This window comes from Oncorhynchus kisutch, linkage group LG2 (genome assembly GCF_002021735.2).
Source record: "Oncorhynchus kisutch isolate 150728-3 linkage group LG2, Okis_V2, whole genome shotgun sequence".
NCBI classification, from domain to species: domain Eukaryota; kingdom Metazoa; phylum Chordata; class Actinopteri; order Salmoniformes; family Salmonidae; genus Oncorhynchus; species Oncorhynchus kisutch.
Window position 1 is genome coordinate 1,254,989 of NC_034175.2, and position 17,616 is coordinate 1,272,604.

Sequence of the window (17,616 nt, forward strand, 5' to 3'; positions counted from 1 at the left end):
CTCTCTCTCTCTCTCTTCTCTCTCTCTCTCTCTCTCTCTCTCTCTCTCTCTCTCTCTCCTCTCTCTTCTCCTCTCTCTCTCTCTCTCCCCTTCTCACTACACCTCTCCTCTCTCTCTCTCTCTCTCTCTCTCCCTCTCACTACACCTCTCCTCTCTCTCTCTCTCTCTCCCTCACTACACCTCTCCTCTCTCTCTCTCTCTCTCTCTCTCTCTCTCTCTCCCTCTCACTACACCTCTCCTCTCTCTCTCTCTCTCTCCCTCACTACACCTCTCCTCTCTTCTCTCTCTCTCTCTGCTCTCTCTCTCCTCACTACACCTCTCCTCTCTTCTCTCTCTCCTCTCACTTCCCCTCACTACACCTCTCCTCTCTCTCTCTCTCTCTCTCTCTCCCTCTCACTACACCTCTCCTCTCTCTCTCTCTCTCTCTCTCTCCCTCTCACTACACCTCTCCTCTCTCTCTCTCTCTCTCTCTCCCTCTCACTACACCTCTCTTTTGGCTCTCCTCTTCTCCTCTAACAGGAAGTGAGCGTAGGTTTGAGCTGACTCCAGTGGCGGCCATCTCTGTCCACCTATTTGCCAGTGAGGGGGGTGGAGCTCCAGGTGAACTGCCCAATCAGCATCTCCATCTCTCTACCGGCCAATTGCGGCCTGAAGGAGAACCAACACATCCCAGCCTGGAGGTTCGACCCCAGTCTAGGTGAGTACACACACACACACAGCTTTTCAGTTTTTCTGAGCAGGGAGCACATTTCCTGTGTTTGGGTCCAGAATTCCTCCCCTCGGAACCTCTAATCAGTAGGGTAAGGTACGTGTTGTGTGTGTCTACCCTTCTGCATCCTTCATCAGTGGGATCTATGTTTCCTGAAAGTTGATGGGATGTGTGTATCTCAGTCAAGCTGGGAAATGCATCACTACATACTTTTTTTTAAAGGAACTGGGGGGAAAAACCGTACCAGAGTGCAACACACACACACACACACTGTACAGTGAGACGGGAGATTACAGTGTGGCAGAGTTATGAATGGAATAATTGAGAACTTTATAAAAGATTATCTACCATATTATTGGACGTAACGCACCGTATTAAAACACAATACTTCTTGTTCCTGATTACATCCACATCACAAGATTGGTTAGGAAATGTACCCTAACCTGTTTGGAAATCCCTCCCCAGATCAGTAGAGGTGTAGTCAGCCGTAGATCATTGACTCAGACAGCAGTGGAGTGATTTAGGAGGGTAGCCAGAGTAATGCTTGAACCAGTCAAGCTGAGGCACACACACACACACACACAGATATACACATAAGTGTAAACAATCACACACAGTACTGTACCGAGCCCAACACAGCCATGTTCTCCTGAGGAGTCAACTCTCTCACTGGGTGACCCTTTACATGATTGACATTGAAAGCCACTGTTCCCAGGATGCCTTATAGCCAGAGGGTATGTAGCCTTGTGTCAACACACACACACTGTATGGTTAATATTTCCCAGAAACACCCACCTCTGGTCCTCTGTGTTTTAGTCCACCGTTTCCCTAGCAACCCCCAAATAACAAACCTAACAGACCCGGGGCTTTAATGAGTTTCTCCAGTGACCAGTTTGTGTGTGTGTGTGTGTGTGTGTGTAAGTGTGCGATCGAGTGTGTTTGAGATTTCTCCAGAAATATTTCTGCCTGATCATTCTTTTACCACACAAAGAAGCCAATGTTAGGAGGGACTGTGTTGTTGTCTAGGCTTGCACATGGAGAGGGGATAACACACACCAACTCTCACGCACACCAACTCTCACACACACGCACACCAACTCTCACACACACGCACACCAACTCTCACACACACACACCAACTCTCACACACACACACCAACTCTCACACACACACACACCAACTCTCACACACACACACACACACACACCAACTCTCACAGACACACACACACACATCAACTCTCACAGATGCATACACACACCAACTCTCTCACACACACCCACACACACACACCAACTCTCACACAGACAAACAGATGCTTGAGCACACACACAGCAACTCTCACACAGACAAACAGATGCTTGAGCACACACAGCAACTTGCGCGCGCACACACACACACAGAATATTGAGCACACAGACACACACAAACTCTCACACACAGATGCTTGAGCACACAGACACACACAAACTCTCACACACAGATGCTTGAGCACACACACACCAACTCTCACACAGACACACAGATGCTTGAGCATACAGACACACACAAACTCTCACACACAGACGCTTCAGCAAAAGATACACACAGACTTGGTGAAACCTGTTCTGCTAGTTTAACTGACAGCATGTATTTTGTTCTGTGATGTTGTACTGAGCTGAATGATGTCACATACTGTTAGAAAGGAGCTGGTTTACCTCTGTGTGTTTATGATGTAACTACCATCCAGTATCAATACATTACAGAGAGGAGTTAATGGTGTCAATACATTACAGAGAGGAGGTAATTGTGTCAATACATTACAGAGAGGAGTTAATGGTGTCAATGCATTACAGAGAGGAGTTAATTATGTCAATACATTACAGAGAGGAGTTAATGATGTCAATACATTACAGAGAGGAGGTAATGGTGTCGATACATTACAGAGAGGAGTTAATGATGTAATTACCATCCAGACGCAATACATTACAGAGAGGAGTTAATGGTGTCAATACATTACAGAGAGGAGTTAATGATGTCAATACATTACAGAGAGGAGTTAATGGTGTCAATACATTACAGAGAGGAGTTAATGGTGTCAATACATTACAGAGAGGAGTTAATGGTGTCAATACATTACAGAGAGGAGTTAATGGTGTCAATACATTACAGAGAGGAGTTAATGATGTAATTACCATCCAGACGCAATACATTACAGAGAGGAGTTAATGGTGTCAATACATTACATAGAGGAGTTAATGGTTGTCAATACATTACAGAGAGGAGTTAATGATGTCAATACATTACAGAGAGGAGGTAATGGTGTCAATACATTACAGAGAGGAGTTAATGGTGTCAATACATTACAGAGAGGAGTTAATGATGTCAATACATTACAGAGAGGTGTTAATGATGTCAATACATTACAGAGAGGTGTTAATGATGTCAATACATTACAGAGAGGAGTTAATGGTGTCAATACATTACAGAGAGGAGTTAATGGTGTCAATACATTACAGAGAGGAGTTAATGGTGTCAATACATTAGAGAGGAGTTAATGGTGTAATTACCATCCAGATGCAATACATTACAGAGAGGAGTTAATGATGTAATTACCATCCAGACGCATTACATTACAGAGAGGAGTTAATGGTGTCAATACATTACAGAGAGGAGTTAATGGTGTCAATACATTACAGAGAGGAGTTAATGATGTAATTACCATCCAGACGCAATACATTACAGAGAGGAGTTAATGGTGTCAATACATTACAGAGAGGAGTTAATGGTGTCAATACATTAGAGAGGAGTTAATGGTGTAATTACCATCCAGACGCAATACATTACAGAGAGGAGTTAATGATGTAATTACCATCCAGACGCATTACATTACAGAGAGGAGTTAATGGTGTCAATACATTACAGAGAGGAGTTAATGGTGTCAATACATTACAGAGAGGAGGTAATTGTGTCAATACATTACAGAGAGGAGGTAATTGTGTCAATACATTACAGAGAGGAGTTAATGGTGTCAATACATTACAGAGAGGAGTTAATGATGTAATTACCATCCAGACGCAATACATTACAGAGAGGAGTTAATGGTGTCAATACATTACAGAGAGGAGTTAATGATGTCAATACATTACAGAGAGGAGTTAATGGTGTCAATACATTACAGAGAGGAGGTAATTGTGTCAATACATTACAGAGAGGAGTTAATGGTGTCAATACATTACATAGAGGAGTTAATGGTGTCAATACAATACAGAGAGGAGTTAATGGTGTCAATACATTACAGAGAGGAGTTAATGGTGTCAATACATTACAGAGAGGAGTTAATGGTGTCAATACATTACAGAGAGGAGTTAATGATGTAATTACCATCCAGACGCAATACATTACAGAGAGGAGTTAATGGTGTCAATACATTACAGAGAGGAGTTAATGGTGTCAATACATTACAGAGAGGAGGTAATTGTGTCAAACACATTACAGAGAGGAGTTAATGGTGTCAATACATTAGAGAGGAGTTAATGGTGTCAATACATTACAGAGAGGAGTTAATGGTGTCGATACATTACATAGAGGAGTTAATGGTGTCAATACATTACAGAGAGGAGTTAATGGTGTCAATACATTACAGAGAGGAGTTAATGGTGTCAATACATTACAGAGAGGAGTTAATGGTGTCAATACATTACAGAGAGGAGTTAATGGTGTCAATACATTACAGAGAGGAGTTAATGGTGTCAATACATTACAGAGAGGAGTTAATGATGTCAATACATTACAGAGAGGTGTTAATGATGTCAATACATTACAGAGAGGAGTTAATGGTGTCAATACATTACAGAGAGGAGTTAATGATGTAATTACCATCCAGACGCAATACATTACAGAGAGGAGTTAATGGTGTCAATACATTACAGAGAGGAGTTAATGGTGTCAATACATTAGAGAGGAGTTAATGGTGTAATTACCATCCAGACGCAATACATTACAGAGAGGAGTTAATGATGTAATTACCATCCAGACGCATTACATTACAGAGAGGAGTTAATGGTGTCAATACATTACAGAGAGGAGTTAATGGTGTCAATACATTACAGAGAGGAGTTAATGATGTAATTACCATCCAGACGCAATACATTACAGAGAGGAGTTAATGGTGTCAATACATTACAGAGAGGAGTTAATGGTGTCAATACATTAGAGAGGAGTTAATGGTGTAATTACCATCCAGACGCAATACATTACAGAGAGGAGTTAATGATGTAATTACCATCCAGACGCATTACATTACAGAGAGGAGTTAATGGTGTCAATACATTACAGAGAGGAGTTAATGATGTCAATACATTACAGAGAGGAGTTAATGGTGTCAATACATTACAGAGAGGAGGTAATTGTGTCAATACATTACAGAGAGGAGGTAATTGTGTCAATACATTACAGAGAGGAGTTAATGGTGTCAATACATTACAGAGAGGAGTTAATGATGTAATTACCATCCAGACGCAATACATTACAGAGAGGAGTTAATGGTGTCAATACATTACAGAGAGGAGTTAATGATGTCAATACATTACAGAGAGGAGTTAATGGTGTCAATACATTACAGAGAGGAGGTAATTGTGTCAATACATTACAGAGAGGAGTTAATGGTGTCAATACAATACAGAGAGGAGTTAATGGTGTCAATACATTACAGAGAGGAGTTAATGGTGTCAATACATTACAGAGAGGAGTTAATGGTGTCAATACATTACAGAGAGGAGTTAATGATGTAATTACCATCCAGACGCAATACATTACAGAGAGGAGTTAATGGTGTCAATACATTACAGAGAGGAGTTAATGATGTCAATACATTACAGAGAGGAGTTAATGGTGTCAATACATTACAGAGAGGAGGTAATTGTGTCAAACACATTACAGAGAGGAGTTAATGGTGTCAATACATTAGAGAGGAGTTAATGGTGTCAATACATTACAGAGAGGAGTTAATGGTGTCGATACATTACATAGAGGAGTTAATGGTGTCAATACATTACAGAGAGGAGTTAATGGTGTCAATACATTACAGAGAGGAGTTAATGGTGTCAATACATTACAGAGAGGAGTTAATGGTGTCAATACATTACAGAGAGGAGTTAATGATGTCAATACATTACAGAGAGGAGTTAATGGTGTCAATACATTACAGAGAGGAGGTAATTGTGTCAATACATTACAGAGAGGAGTTAATGATGTAATTACCATCCAGACGCAATACATTACAGAGAGGAGTTAATGGTGTCAATACATTACAGAGAGGAGTTAATGGTGTCAATACATTACAGAGAGGAGTTAATGATGTCAATACATTACAGAGAGGAGTTAATGGTGTCAATACATTAGAGAGGAGTTAATGATGTAATTACCATCCAGACGCAATACATTACAGAGAGGAGTTAATGATGTAATTACCATCCAGACGCAATACATTACAGAGAGGAGTTAATGGTGTCAATACATTACAGAGAGGAGTTAATGATGTCAATACATTACAGAGAGGAGTTAATGGTGTCAATACATTACAGAGAGGAGTTAATGCTGTCAATACATTAGAGAGGAGTTAATGGTGTCAATACATTACAGAGAGTAGTTAATGATGCCAATACATTACAGAGAGGAGTTAATGGTGTCAATACATTACAGAGAGGAGTTAATGATGTAATTACCATCCAGACGCAATACATTACAGAGAGGAGTTAATGGTGTCAATACATTACAGAGAGGAGTTAATGGTGTCAATACATTACAGAGAGGAGTTAATGATGTCAATACATTACAGAGAGGAGTTAATGGTGTCAATACATTAGAGAGAGGAGTTAATGATGTAATTACCATCCAGACGCAATACATTACAGAGAGGAGTTAATGATGTAATTACCATCCAGACGCAATACATTACAGAGAGGAGGTAATTGTGTCAATACATTACAGAGAGGAGTTAATGGTGTCAATACATTACAGAGAGGAGTTAATGGTGTCAATACATTACAGAGAGGAGTTAATGGTGTCAATACATTACAGAGAGGAGTTAATGGTGTCAATACATTACAGAGAGGAGTTAATGGTGTCAATACATTACAGAGAGGAGTTAATGGTGTCAATACATTACAGAGAGGAGTTAATGGTGTCAATACATTACAGAGAGGAGTTAATGATGTCAATACATTACAGAGAGGAGTTAATGGTGTCAATACATTACGGAGAGGAGTTAATGGTGTCAATACATTACAGAGAGGAGTTAATGATGTCGATACATTAGAGAGGAGTTAATGATGTCGATACATTACAGAGAGGAGTTAATGATGCCGATGCATTACAGAGAGGAGTTAATGATGCCGATGCATTACAGAGAGGAGTTAATGATGCCAATACATTACAGAGAGGAGTAAATTATGCCAATACATTACAGAGAGGAGTTAATGATGTAATTACCATCCAGACTCAATATATTACAGAGAGGAGTTAATGATGTAAATACCATCCAGACTCAATACATTACAGAGAGGAGTTAATGATGTAATTACCATCCAGACTCAATATATTACAGAGAGGAGTTAATGATGTAAATACCATCCAGACTCAATACATTACAGAGAGGAGTTAATGATGCCAATACATTACATAGAGGAGTTAATGATGCCAATACATTACAGAGAGGAGTTAATGATGTCAATACCATCCAGTTCACATCTGAACAGAGTTCATGATGACGTTCCTACAAATTCTCACAAAGGACTAGTACTAATGTAAAGGTGACCAGTATTGACTCTGTGTGCATGCTTGCGTGTGTTTGTGTGTGTGTATATATATATGTGTGTGTGTGATGCCTTACAGCCCAGGATACAATACACTGATGTAAAAGGTCATCCAGTGAGAGTTGACTCCTCAAGAGGACAGGGCTGTGCTGGGTTGGGCTGTTTCTGTGCTTAGCTGTGCTTGGTCCATGGGGATCGATGACAACTGTGTGTGTGAGGGAGGCGAAGCGTTTCATAAAGATGCTGAGTCACAGGCATTTCTCTCCTTCTCTTGTTTCTCTCTCCCCCTCCCTGTACATTAGTTCTTCCCTTCTAATTGGGTTGCATCAGAGCATCTATAATAGACAGAGAATCCCCTGCAGAGACCAATGCTGCACTGTCATAGCCCCTCTCATACACAGATCTTGGATCAGCCTACATACCACAAATCCTTATCATACCAATGGTGACAAATAAAACTGACATTAGATCGTTGTCCAGGCCGTGTTACATCATCTTACACAATGACTGTGTCTGGCTATGTTATGATGATTCTAGCTCATATGGCTCCTGGCCAGTGTGAGTTATGACTGTGTCACTGTGAATCTGCTGCCTCACAGTGGTTGGCTGGAGAACTGCAGCAGCACAGTGACGAGGCCAAAAGCTTTACACTAATTTACTGTGGTTGAAGAGTATATCTCTAACTCTCTCTGTGTTTGTTTGTAGGGGCCTGGTTGAAGAGCAGTCTGGGCTATGTCCAGAGGGAGGGAGACCAGCTCAGCCTAACCTACATCGCCCCTCAGCTGGGATACTGGGTGGCTGCCATGTCCCCACTAGACACAGGTACAAACACACACCACGTCCCCACTAGACACAGGTACCAACACACACCATGTCCCCACTAGACACAGGTACCAACACACACCACGTCCCCACTAGACACAGGTACCAACACACACCACGTCCCCACTAGACACAGGTACCAACACACACCATGTCCCCACTAGACACAGGTACCAATACACACCATGTCCCCACTAGACACAGGTACCAACACACACCACGTCCCCACTAGACACAGGTACCAACACACACCATGTCCCCACTAGACACAGGTACCAATACACACCATGTCCCCACTAGACACAGGTACCAACACACACATTTAAAACAGGTAAAACTTCCTCTGTGAACCGTTAAAAAAAAAGAAGAAGAATGCGTCTGTTTCTGCAGGTCCGGTGGTGGCAAAGGACATCAGTGCGTACCACACTGTCTTCCTATTGGCCATACTGGGAGGCATGGCTGTCATCCTCCTCTGCCTGCTCTGTCTACTACTGTACTACTGCAGGTCTGTCTGGATCAATGGACTTTCCTGCTGACTGTCATAAGTGTCTTGTGCGTGAGTGAAGCAGTCTTGAGTTTCAACAGGACTGTCTTCTCTTTCCTCCCCCCTTCTCTCTCTCTCTCCCTCCCTGTCTCTCCGTTTCTCTCTCTCTCCCTGTCTCTCCCTCACTATCTCCCTGTCTCTGTCTCTTTCCAGGCGTGGTTGTGTGAAGCCTCGTCTGTCCCAGCGGAAGCTGACTCTGTCGTCTGGTCTGGAGGGCAGTAAGAGAGACCAGTCAACCTCCATGTCCCACCTCATCAGCAGCGAGGTCAGTCAACATCCAGGCCAGGGACCACTGGTCTCTTCATACTAACATGCTTTCTCCCTTTGCCAGTGCACTTTGGAACTGCCAGTGCACTTTGGAACTGCCAGTGCACTTTGGAACTGCCACTGCACTTTGGAACTGCCACTGCACTTTCTATTGTTATAATCACAGATAATATTCTGTTGAGTTTTTTCACTTTTGTGTTAGTGTGTATTGATGGTATTGTTCCCTGTGTGTTCTGTGTATTCTGTTTGAAGAGCATGTTAGATAATGGCATAGCGCTACTGTCTGTGAAACTGACACTAAAACCTTATTACATCTCTAGGTTCATTTGGAGCTGGTCTCTACGACAGCAGAACCCGACATGACCACGCCCATGCTCAAACCCTCCTCCTACGATCGCCATGACCTGGTCTCCCATGGCAACCACAGTCGCATGTCTCTAGGAAACCACAGCCGAAGTCGTCATGGCTCGTCGCTAGGCAACCTGACGCCACGCAGCAGAGATTACCGTCAGTCTGTGGAGACGTTCCCGTTTAAGTCAGCCCTCTCCGCCGGGACGGATGCCGGCTACCGCCAATCATACACCTCCATCTGCTCATCCATCAATCAGCTCCCAGATAGACTTTCCTCCTCAAATCAGGTGCAGGCGTCAGCAAGTCAATTGAGTGGTGTTGGGGAGGGCGGGACTAGTGTGCGTGAGGCTACCTCGCCCTGCTCCCCACCTGTCTCCCCTATCAGAGGGGAGGGGTGTGAGCGCAGACCCCCAGACTACCTCCTGTCCCGGTCTGTGGACCACCTGGGCTCCCTGCCCCTCTCCCTCCCCAGGCCGGGCCAGCTGCTGTGCTGTGGCTCCGTGGACCTGCTGAGTGGAGGAGACGGTTACCCCAGGAGGATCCGGCCCACCCTGGTGATCCCAGCCCACTACATGCGCCTGCCGGGGGAGCACCCGCTGTGTGGCCAGGCCCTGTTCTTACAGACTGACCAGCAGAGTGACCTGGAGACCATCCAGGCTGAGCTCAACGCCTCACACTCCCAGCAACCCCTGGGGCAAACACACGCCGATTATGCTATCGCCTCAGCCAACCAGGGACAAGGAGAGGGGCAAGGGGAGTGGAGCAGCCTATCAGAGTCCCTGTCTATCCCGACAGCACTTGGGGAGTCAGGGATTATGCAAATGAACGGCGAGGACACTCTATTGGCTGAGAGGAAACTGATGGAACTGCGGGGAGGGAAGCCCCTCACACACCCGCGCGCCTGGTTCGTCTCATTGGACGGTCGGTCTAACGCCATCAGACACTCTTACATAGACTTGCAGCGGGCTGGGCAAGCCAAGGGGAATCCAGGTGGAGGAGGTAGCCATGGTAACAACAGTGGTGGTAGGCATGTCAACGGAAACGACGCAAGTCTGGACTCCGGGGTGGACCTTAATGAGCCCAGAGCAGGGCGGAGGGGGAGGGAGGTAGAGAGGAAGGTAGGAGAGAGGGAAAGAGAGAAAGACAGAGAGAGGGGGAGGACAAAGAGCGGCCCTCCTGCCATGGCCTACACCCAGCTGGTATATGTGGATGACCTGGAGGGGGAGACTCCTGAGTGTAGCCCCCAGGACAGCCCTTTGGGTCCAGGGATGCAGAACACACAGGGACATCAACAAGTAGAGGAAGAGGAGGAGGACAGAGGAGAGGAAGAGGAACACAGAGGAGAGGGGATGATACAGGAAGAGGCTCCTTCACCCCTCTCCTCCCCCTCCTCCTCCTCCTCCTCTCCACCCCCACTCACAGAGACCGAGGGCATGGTCTTCAGGACTGAGCATGACCAACCGGCCCTATTGTCTGTTGCCCCTGATGACCACGGAGAGGAGGAGGAGAAGAAGAGCCCCTGGCAGAAGAGGGAGGAGCGCCCCCTATTGGCAGTCTTTAACCTCAAATAACCTCTGACCCTTGAACTATAACTTTACTTCCCCTCCCACCACCCCACCCCAGAGTGACATGAAGAAGGATTGGCCAGCTATAGATCCAGATCATTCAGGAAGTACATCTGCACTGGGAGCTAAATGGAACTGTCAGTGAATGGAAACGATTGGAACAGTTGGAACTCCATACATTCTAATGTCTAATCCTTCCTGTGTATCATCATAGCCCCACACTACATGGACAGGCCACTGACTAGACATGCCATAGAGACTTTGTCCTGGTGATACAGATGAACTCCTGAACTAAAAACAAACTTAACAACGCCAGAGAACATGTAATGCACAACTGCTATGCCTTTAGTAAATTAGCTGTGTCAGCAAAAAGGGGCTGTGGAATAAAGCAAAAGCAATATGGCGGATGTCTACTGGCAGGTCTAGGTAGAAGGAGTAGTAGTGTTTTCAGATCAGTAACTAGGACAGGATATACATACAGCAGGAAAGGAAGCTACTCTAATGTATAATGCTGCACAGATCTACGATCAGTTTTCCCCCCACAAGTCTTAATCTGGGCGGCAGGTAGCCTAGCGGTTAGAGCGGTGGGCCAGTAATGTAAAGATCGCTGGTTCAAATACCCAAGCCAAGACGGTGAAAAATCTGTCGATGTGCCCTTGAGCAAGGCACTTAACCCTGATTTGCTCCAGGGGCGCCGTACTACTATGGCTGCATCTATCCAGTGTATGTGACACTAAAACATATTTTTTTAGGTTTCCATTTTCCAACGTTAGGGTACCTTAGATTAGTGTGTGTGTAACTTCAGTTTCCCATCCACAGGACTGGTGAATCAGATAATGGGATACAGCCCCCTCTGTTGGTGACTGTTGATATTGCAGCACTCTACCAGTGAGGTTTTATATGAAGGTTTTGTGTGTTGAACCACTGGCATACTTTGCTCTGAACGGCTGGCTATGCATCACTTTTATACAGTTGCTTGAGATGCCTTGTTTTGTCATTTTAAGTACTCTGTGATTTTAGTTGCCAAACTATTTTACTCAAATACGTTTATGCTATTTTCTACTCAGATATGTTTTATCGTTTTTTTCCCCTTACTGTAAGTACCGAGTTTTAACAGACAAACACCCAAAGCCTTTTCTCTGAAACCAAACCACATCCTGACGTTTGGAAACCACTATAATCGACTTCCTCGTTTTCCAAGTGCCTTTGAACAAGTTGACTCGTACACATCAGTTCAGCTAGCTATTTATTTCTCCTCTCCCCTGTTGAGCTCTAACCCTCCACTACCTCATCCCTCTCTCCTCTCCTCCCTCTGTCCCTGGCAGACAGAATGCAGCAACCCCCTCTCTCCTCTCCTCCCTCTGTCCCTGTCAGACAGCATGCAGCAACCCCCTCTCTCCTCTCCTCCCTCTGTCCCTGGCAGACAACATGCAGCAACCCCCTCTCTCCTCTCCTCCCTCTGTCCCTGGCAGACAGCATGCAGCAACCCCCTCTCTCCTCTCCCCTCTGTCCCTGGCAGACAGCATGCAGCAACCCCCTCTCTCCTCTCCCCTCTGTCCCTGGCAGACAGCATGCAGCAACCCCCTCTCTCCTCTCCTCCCTCTGTCCCTGGCAGACAGCATGCAGCAACCCCCTCTCTCCTCTCCCCTCTGTCCCTGGCAGACAGCATGCAGCAACCCCCTCTCTCCTCTCCTCAGTCACAAAGGGAGGATGCTGTGTGGCCGTAGCTAGTTTGTTTATTGACTTTTGCATCTGCCTCTGTGTGCCAGTGCGTGGGCCCGTCTCTGTCTGTACTCATGTCTTTCTGCACAAGCATGTGCCTTAGTGTTCATATCTGTGCGTGCAGACAATATACTGCGGGGGTGTGTGTGACAGCATATGACATCTGAGGCATTACCGTGTATATAGTTCTCTCCTCTACATGTTGACATGTGAGCTAGTGTTGTGAATGACCCCTCATCCTCTCTCTCTCTCTCTCTCTCGCTGTACTCCATCACCATAGTAACCACTCTGGGAGAGTACTGTATGTTACTGTTCCTTCCATTCTGAATGTCTTAACTGGTTGCTTGTATTATAATTTACACTTATTATTCTGAATAAAGAGACAAACTGGACTTCTGCATCTTCTGTGTATGGTTTAGCACTAGTCTAGAGACTATAGAGCAAGTTTGGGTGTAGTAGAGTAAGTAGAACATAATTGAGTCATGCTCTGTAGATCAACGTCAAATGCTTCAGGGTTAGACTGTATCCAGATGCATGGTTCACGTTAATGTATCTGATATCTAAAGCAGTAGTCATGGCTACATGTTCTACATTACTGAACCACACCGAATTATGGTAAAGCTTTTCATTCCCTTATGCTTGACTTATTCGTTTCCATTAGGCTTGTCAGATTTCATGCTCCTTTTGACGGACCTGTATATTGACAGGAAATCAATCAACATCTTGCTGAGTGGGAGAACCTGACTCCCCCCTCAAGGCTTTACCGGTTACTAACGGGCGGATTTAATGGAGCAGCATATCAACCCTCCATCGGGCGGCAGGGTAGCCTAGCGGTTAGAGCGTTGGACTAGTTCAAACCCCCGAGCTGACAAGGTACAAATCTGTCATTCTGCCCCTGAACAGGCAGTTAACCCACTGTTCCATTGAAAATAAGAATTTGTTCTTAACTGACTTGCCTGGTTAAATAAAGGTAAAATAATAATGGCCAGAGCTCAACCGTTTCCCCCTGATTTCAGTAGCTGACAGATGCGCTCCATAGTGTGGCAATGTTGATGTTATTTAAAAAAAATATATATGATGGAAACGTTTGATCTATGCTATAGTCAAAAGTTTGGACACCTACTCATTCAAGGGTTTTTCTTTATTTTTACTATTTTCTACATTGTAGAATAATAGTGAAGATGTCAAAACACATGGAATCATGTAGTAACCAAAAAAAATGTAAACAAATAAAATATTTTATATTTGACATTCTTCAAAGTAGCCACCCTTTGCCTTGATTGACAGCTTTGCACACTCTTGGCATTCTCTCAACCAGCTTCATGAGGTAGTCACCTGGAATGCATTTCCATTAACATGTGTGCCTTGTTAAACGGTGGGGGTGGTATACAGAAGATAGCCCTATTTGGTAAAAGACCAAGTCCATATTATGGCAAGAACAGATGAAATAAGCAGAGAGAAACAACTGTCCATTATTTTAAGACATGAAGGTCAGTCACTCTGGAACATTTCAGTTGTAAAAACCATCAAGTGCTATGATGAAACTAGCTCTTATAAGGACTGCCACAGGAAAGGAAGACCCAGAGTTACCTCTGCTGCAGAGGATAAGTTCCTTAAGAGTTAACTGCACCTCAGATTGCAGCCCAAATAAATGCTTCACAGAGTTCAAGTAACAGACATCTCAACATCAATTGTTCAGAGGAGACTGCGTGAGTCAGGCCATCCTGGTCCAATTGCTGCAAACCACTGCTAAAGGACACCAAAAAGAAGAGACTTGCTTGGGCCAAGAAACGCGAGCAATGGACATTAGATCGGTGGAAATTTTGTCCTTTGGTCTGATGAGTCCAAATTTGAGATTTTTGGTTCCAACCGTCATGTCTTTGTGAGACACAGAGTAGGTGAACGGATGATCTCCATGTGTGGTTCCCACCGTGAAGTTGGGAGGAGGTGTGGGGGTGCTTTGCTGGTGACACTGATTTATTTAGATTTCAAGGCACACTTAACCAGCATGGCTACCACAGCATTCTGCAGCGATACGCCATCCCATCTGGGTTGCGCTTAGTGAAGTGAAACTATCATTTGTTTTTCAACAGGACAATGACCCAAAACACACTTCCAGGCTGTGTAAGGGCTATTTGACCAGAGTGATGGAGTGCTGTATCAGATGACCTGGCCTCCACAATCACCTGACCTCAACCCAATTGAGATTGTTTGGGAAGAGTTGGACTGTAGAGTGAAGGAAAAGCAGGCAACAACCGCTCAGCATATCAAATCAAATAGCCCTTCTTACATCAGCTGATATCTCAAAATGCTGTACAGAAACCCAGCCTAAAACCCCAAACAGCAAGCAATGCAGGTGTAGAAGCATGGTGGCTAGGAAAAACTCCCTAGAAAGGCCAAAACCTAGGAAGAAACCTAGAGAGAAACCAGGCTATGAGGGGTGGCCAGTCCTCTTCTGGCTGTGCCGGGTGGAGATTATAACAGAACATGGCCAAGATGTTCAATTGTTCATAGATGACCAGCATGGTCAAATACAGTGCCTTGCGAAAGTATTCGGCCCCCTTGAACTTTGCGACCTTTTGCCACATTTCAGGTTTCAAACATAAAGATATAAAACTGTATTTTTTTGTGAAGAATCAACAACAAGTGGGACACAATCATGAAGTGGAACGACATTTATTGGATATTTCAAACTTTTTTAACAAATCAAAAACTGAAAAATTGGGTGTGCAAAATTATTCAGCCCCCTTAAGTTAATACTTTGTAGCGCCACCTTTTGCCTGCGATTACAGCTGTAAGTCGCTTGGAGTATGTCTCTATCAGTTTTGCACATCGAGAGACTGACATTTTTTCCCATTCCTCCTTGCAAAACAGCTCGAGCTCAGTGAGGTTGGATGGAGAGCATTTGTGAACAGCAGTTTTCAGTTCTTTCCACAGATTCTCGATAGGATTCAGGTCTGGACTTTGACTTGGCCATTCTAACACCTGGATATGTTTATTTTTGAACCATTCCATTGTAGATTTTGCTTTATTTTTTGGATCATTGTCTTGTTGGAAGACAAATCTCCGTCCCAGTCTCAGGTCTTTTGCAGACTCCATCAGGTTTTCTTCCAGAATGGTCCTGTATTTGGCTCCATCCATCTTCCCATCAATTTTAACCACCTTCCCTGTCCCTGCTGAAGAAAAGCAGGCCCAAACCATGATGCTGCCACCACCATGATAGACAGTGGGGATGGTGTGGTCAGGGTGATGGGCTGTGTTGTTTTTACGCCAAACATAACGTTTTGCATTGTTGCCAAAAAGTTCAATTTTGGTTTCATCTGACCAGAGCACCTTCTTCCACATGTTTGGTGTGTCTCCCAGGTGGCTTGTGGCAAACTTTAAACAACACTTTTTATGGATATTTTTAAGAAATGGCTTTCTTCTTGCCACTCTTCCATAAAGGCCAGATTTGTGCAATATACGACTGATTGTTGTCCTATGGACAGAGTCTCCCACCTCAGCTGTAGATCTCTGCAGTTCATCCAGAGTGATCATGGGCCTCTTGGCTGCATCTGATCAGTCTTCTCCTTGTATGAGCTGAAAGTTTAGAGGGACGGCCAGGTCTTGGTAGATTTGCGGTGGTCTGATACTCCTTCCATTTCAATATTATCGCTTGCACAGTGCTCCTTGGGATGTTTAAAGCTTGGGAAATCTTTTTGTATCCAAATCCGGCTTTAAACTTCTTCACAACAGTATCTCGGACCTGCCTGGTGTGTTCATGATGCTCTCTGCGCTTTTAACGGACCTCTGAGACTATCACAGTGCAGGTGCATTTATACGGAGACTTGATTACACACAGGTGGATTGTATTTATCATCATTAGTCATTTAGGTCAACATTGGATCATTCAGAGATCCTCACTGAACTTCTGGAGAGAGTTTGCTGCACTGAAAGTAAAGGGGCTGAATAATTTTGCACGCCCAATTTTTCAGTTTTTGATTTGTTAAAAAAGTTTGAAATATCCAATAAATGTCGTTCCACTTCATGATTGTGTCCCACTTGTTGTTGATTCTTCACAAAAAAATACAGTTTTATATCTTTATGTTTGAAGCCTGAAATGTGGCAAAAGGTCGCAAAGTTCAAGGGGGCCGAATACTTTCGCAAGGCACTGTAATAATAATCACAGTAGTTGTCGAGGGTGCAACAAGTCAGCACCTCAGGAGTAAGTGTCAGTTGGCTTTTCATAGCCCATCATTAAAAGCATCTCTACCGCTCCTGCTGTCTCTAGAGAGTTGAAAACAGCAGGTCTGGAACAGGTAGCACGTCCGGTGAACAGGTCAGGGTTCCATAGCCGCAGGCAGAACAGTTTAAACTGGAGCAGCAGCACGGCCAGGTGGACTGGGGACAGCAAGGAGGAGTCATGCCAGGTAGTCCTGAGGCATGGTCCTGGGGCTCAGGTCCTCTGAGAGAAAGAGTGAATTAGAGAGAGCATACTTAAATTCACACAGGACACCAGATAAGACAGGAGAAGTACTCCAGATATAATAGACTGACCCTAGCACCCCGACACAAACTACTTCAGCATAAATACTAGAGGCTGAGACAGGTAAATCCTTCAAGACTGTTGTAAAAGCATTCCTCATGAAGCTGGTTGAGTGAATGCCAAGAGTGTGCAAAGCTGTCTTCAAGGCAACGGGTGGCTACTTTGAAGAATCTCAAATATAAAGTATATTTTTATTTGTTAACTACATAATTCCATGTGATATTTCAAGTTATGTCTTCACTAATATTCTACAATATAGAAAATAGTAAAAATAAAGAAAAACCCTTGAATGAGTAGATGTGTCCAAAATGTTGAT

General features: G+C 44.3%; 1 protein-coding gene across 1 annotated transcript in view; it reads left to right on the top strand.

Moving 5' to 3' along the window:
* Positions 1-13,167, top strand: part of LOC109884784 (protein FAM171A1) — a 36,803-nt gene extending 23,636 nt beyond the window's left edge. The window contains 6 exon segments of the mRNA XM_031803383.1: positions 435-581; positions 583-697; positions 8,210-8,326; positions 8,717-8,831; positions 9,024-9,135; positions 9,458-13,167. Coding sequence (XP_031659243.1) covers positions 435-581; positions 583-697; positions 8,210-8,326; positions 8,717-8,831; positions 9,024-9,135; positions 9,458-11,059 — 2,208 coding nt within the window. The 3' untranslated portion in view covers positions 11,060-13,167.
* Positions 13,168-17,616: the final 4,449 nt, after the last annotated feature.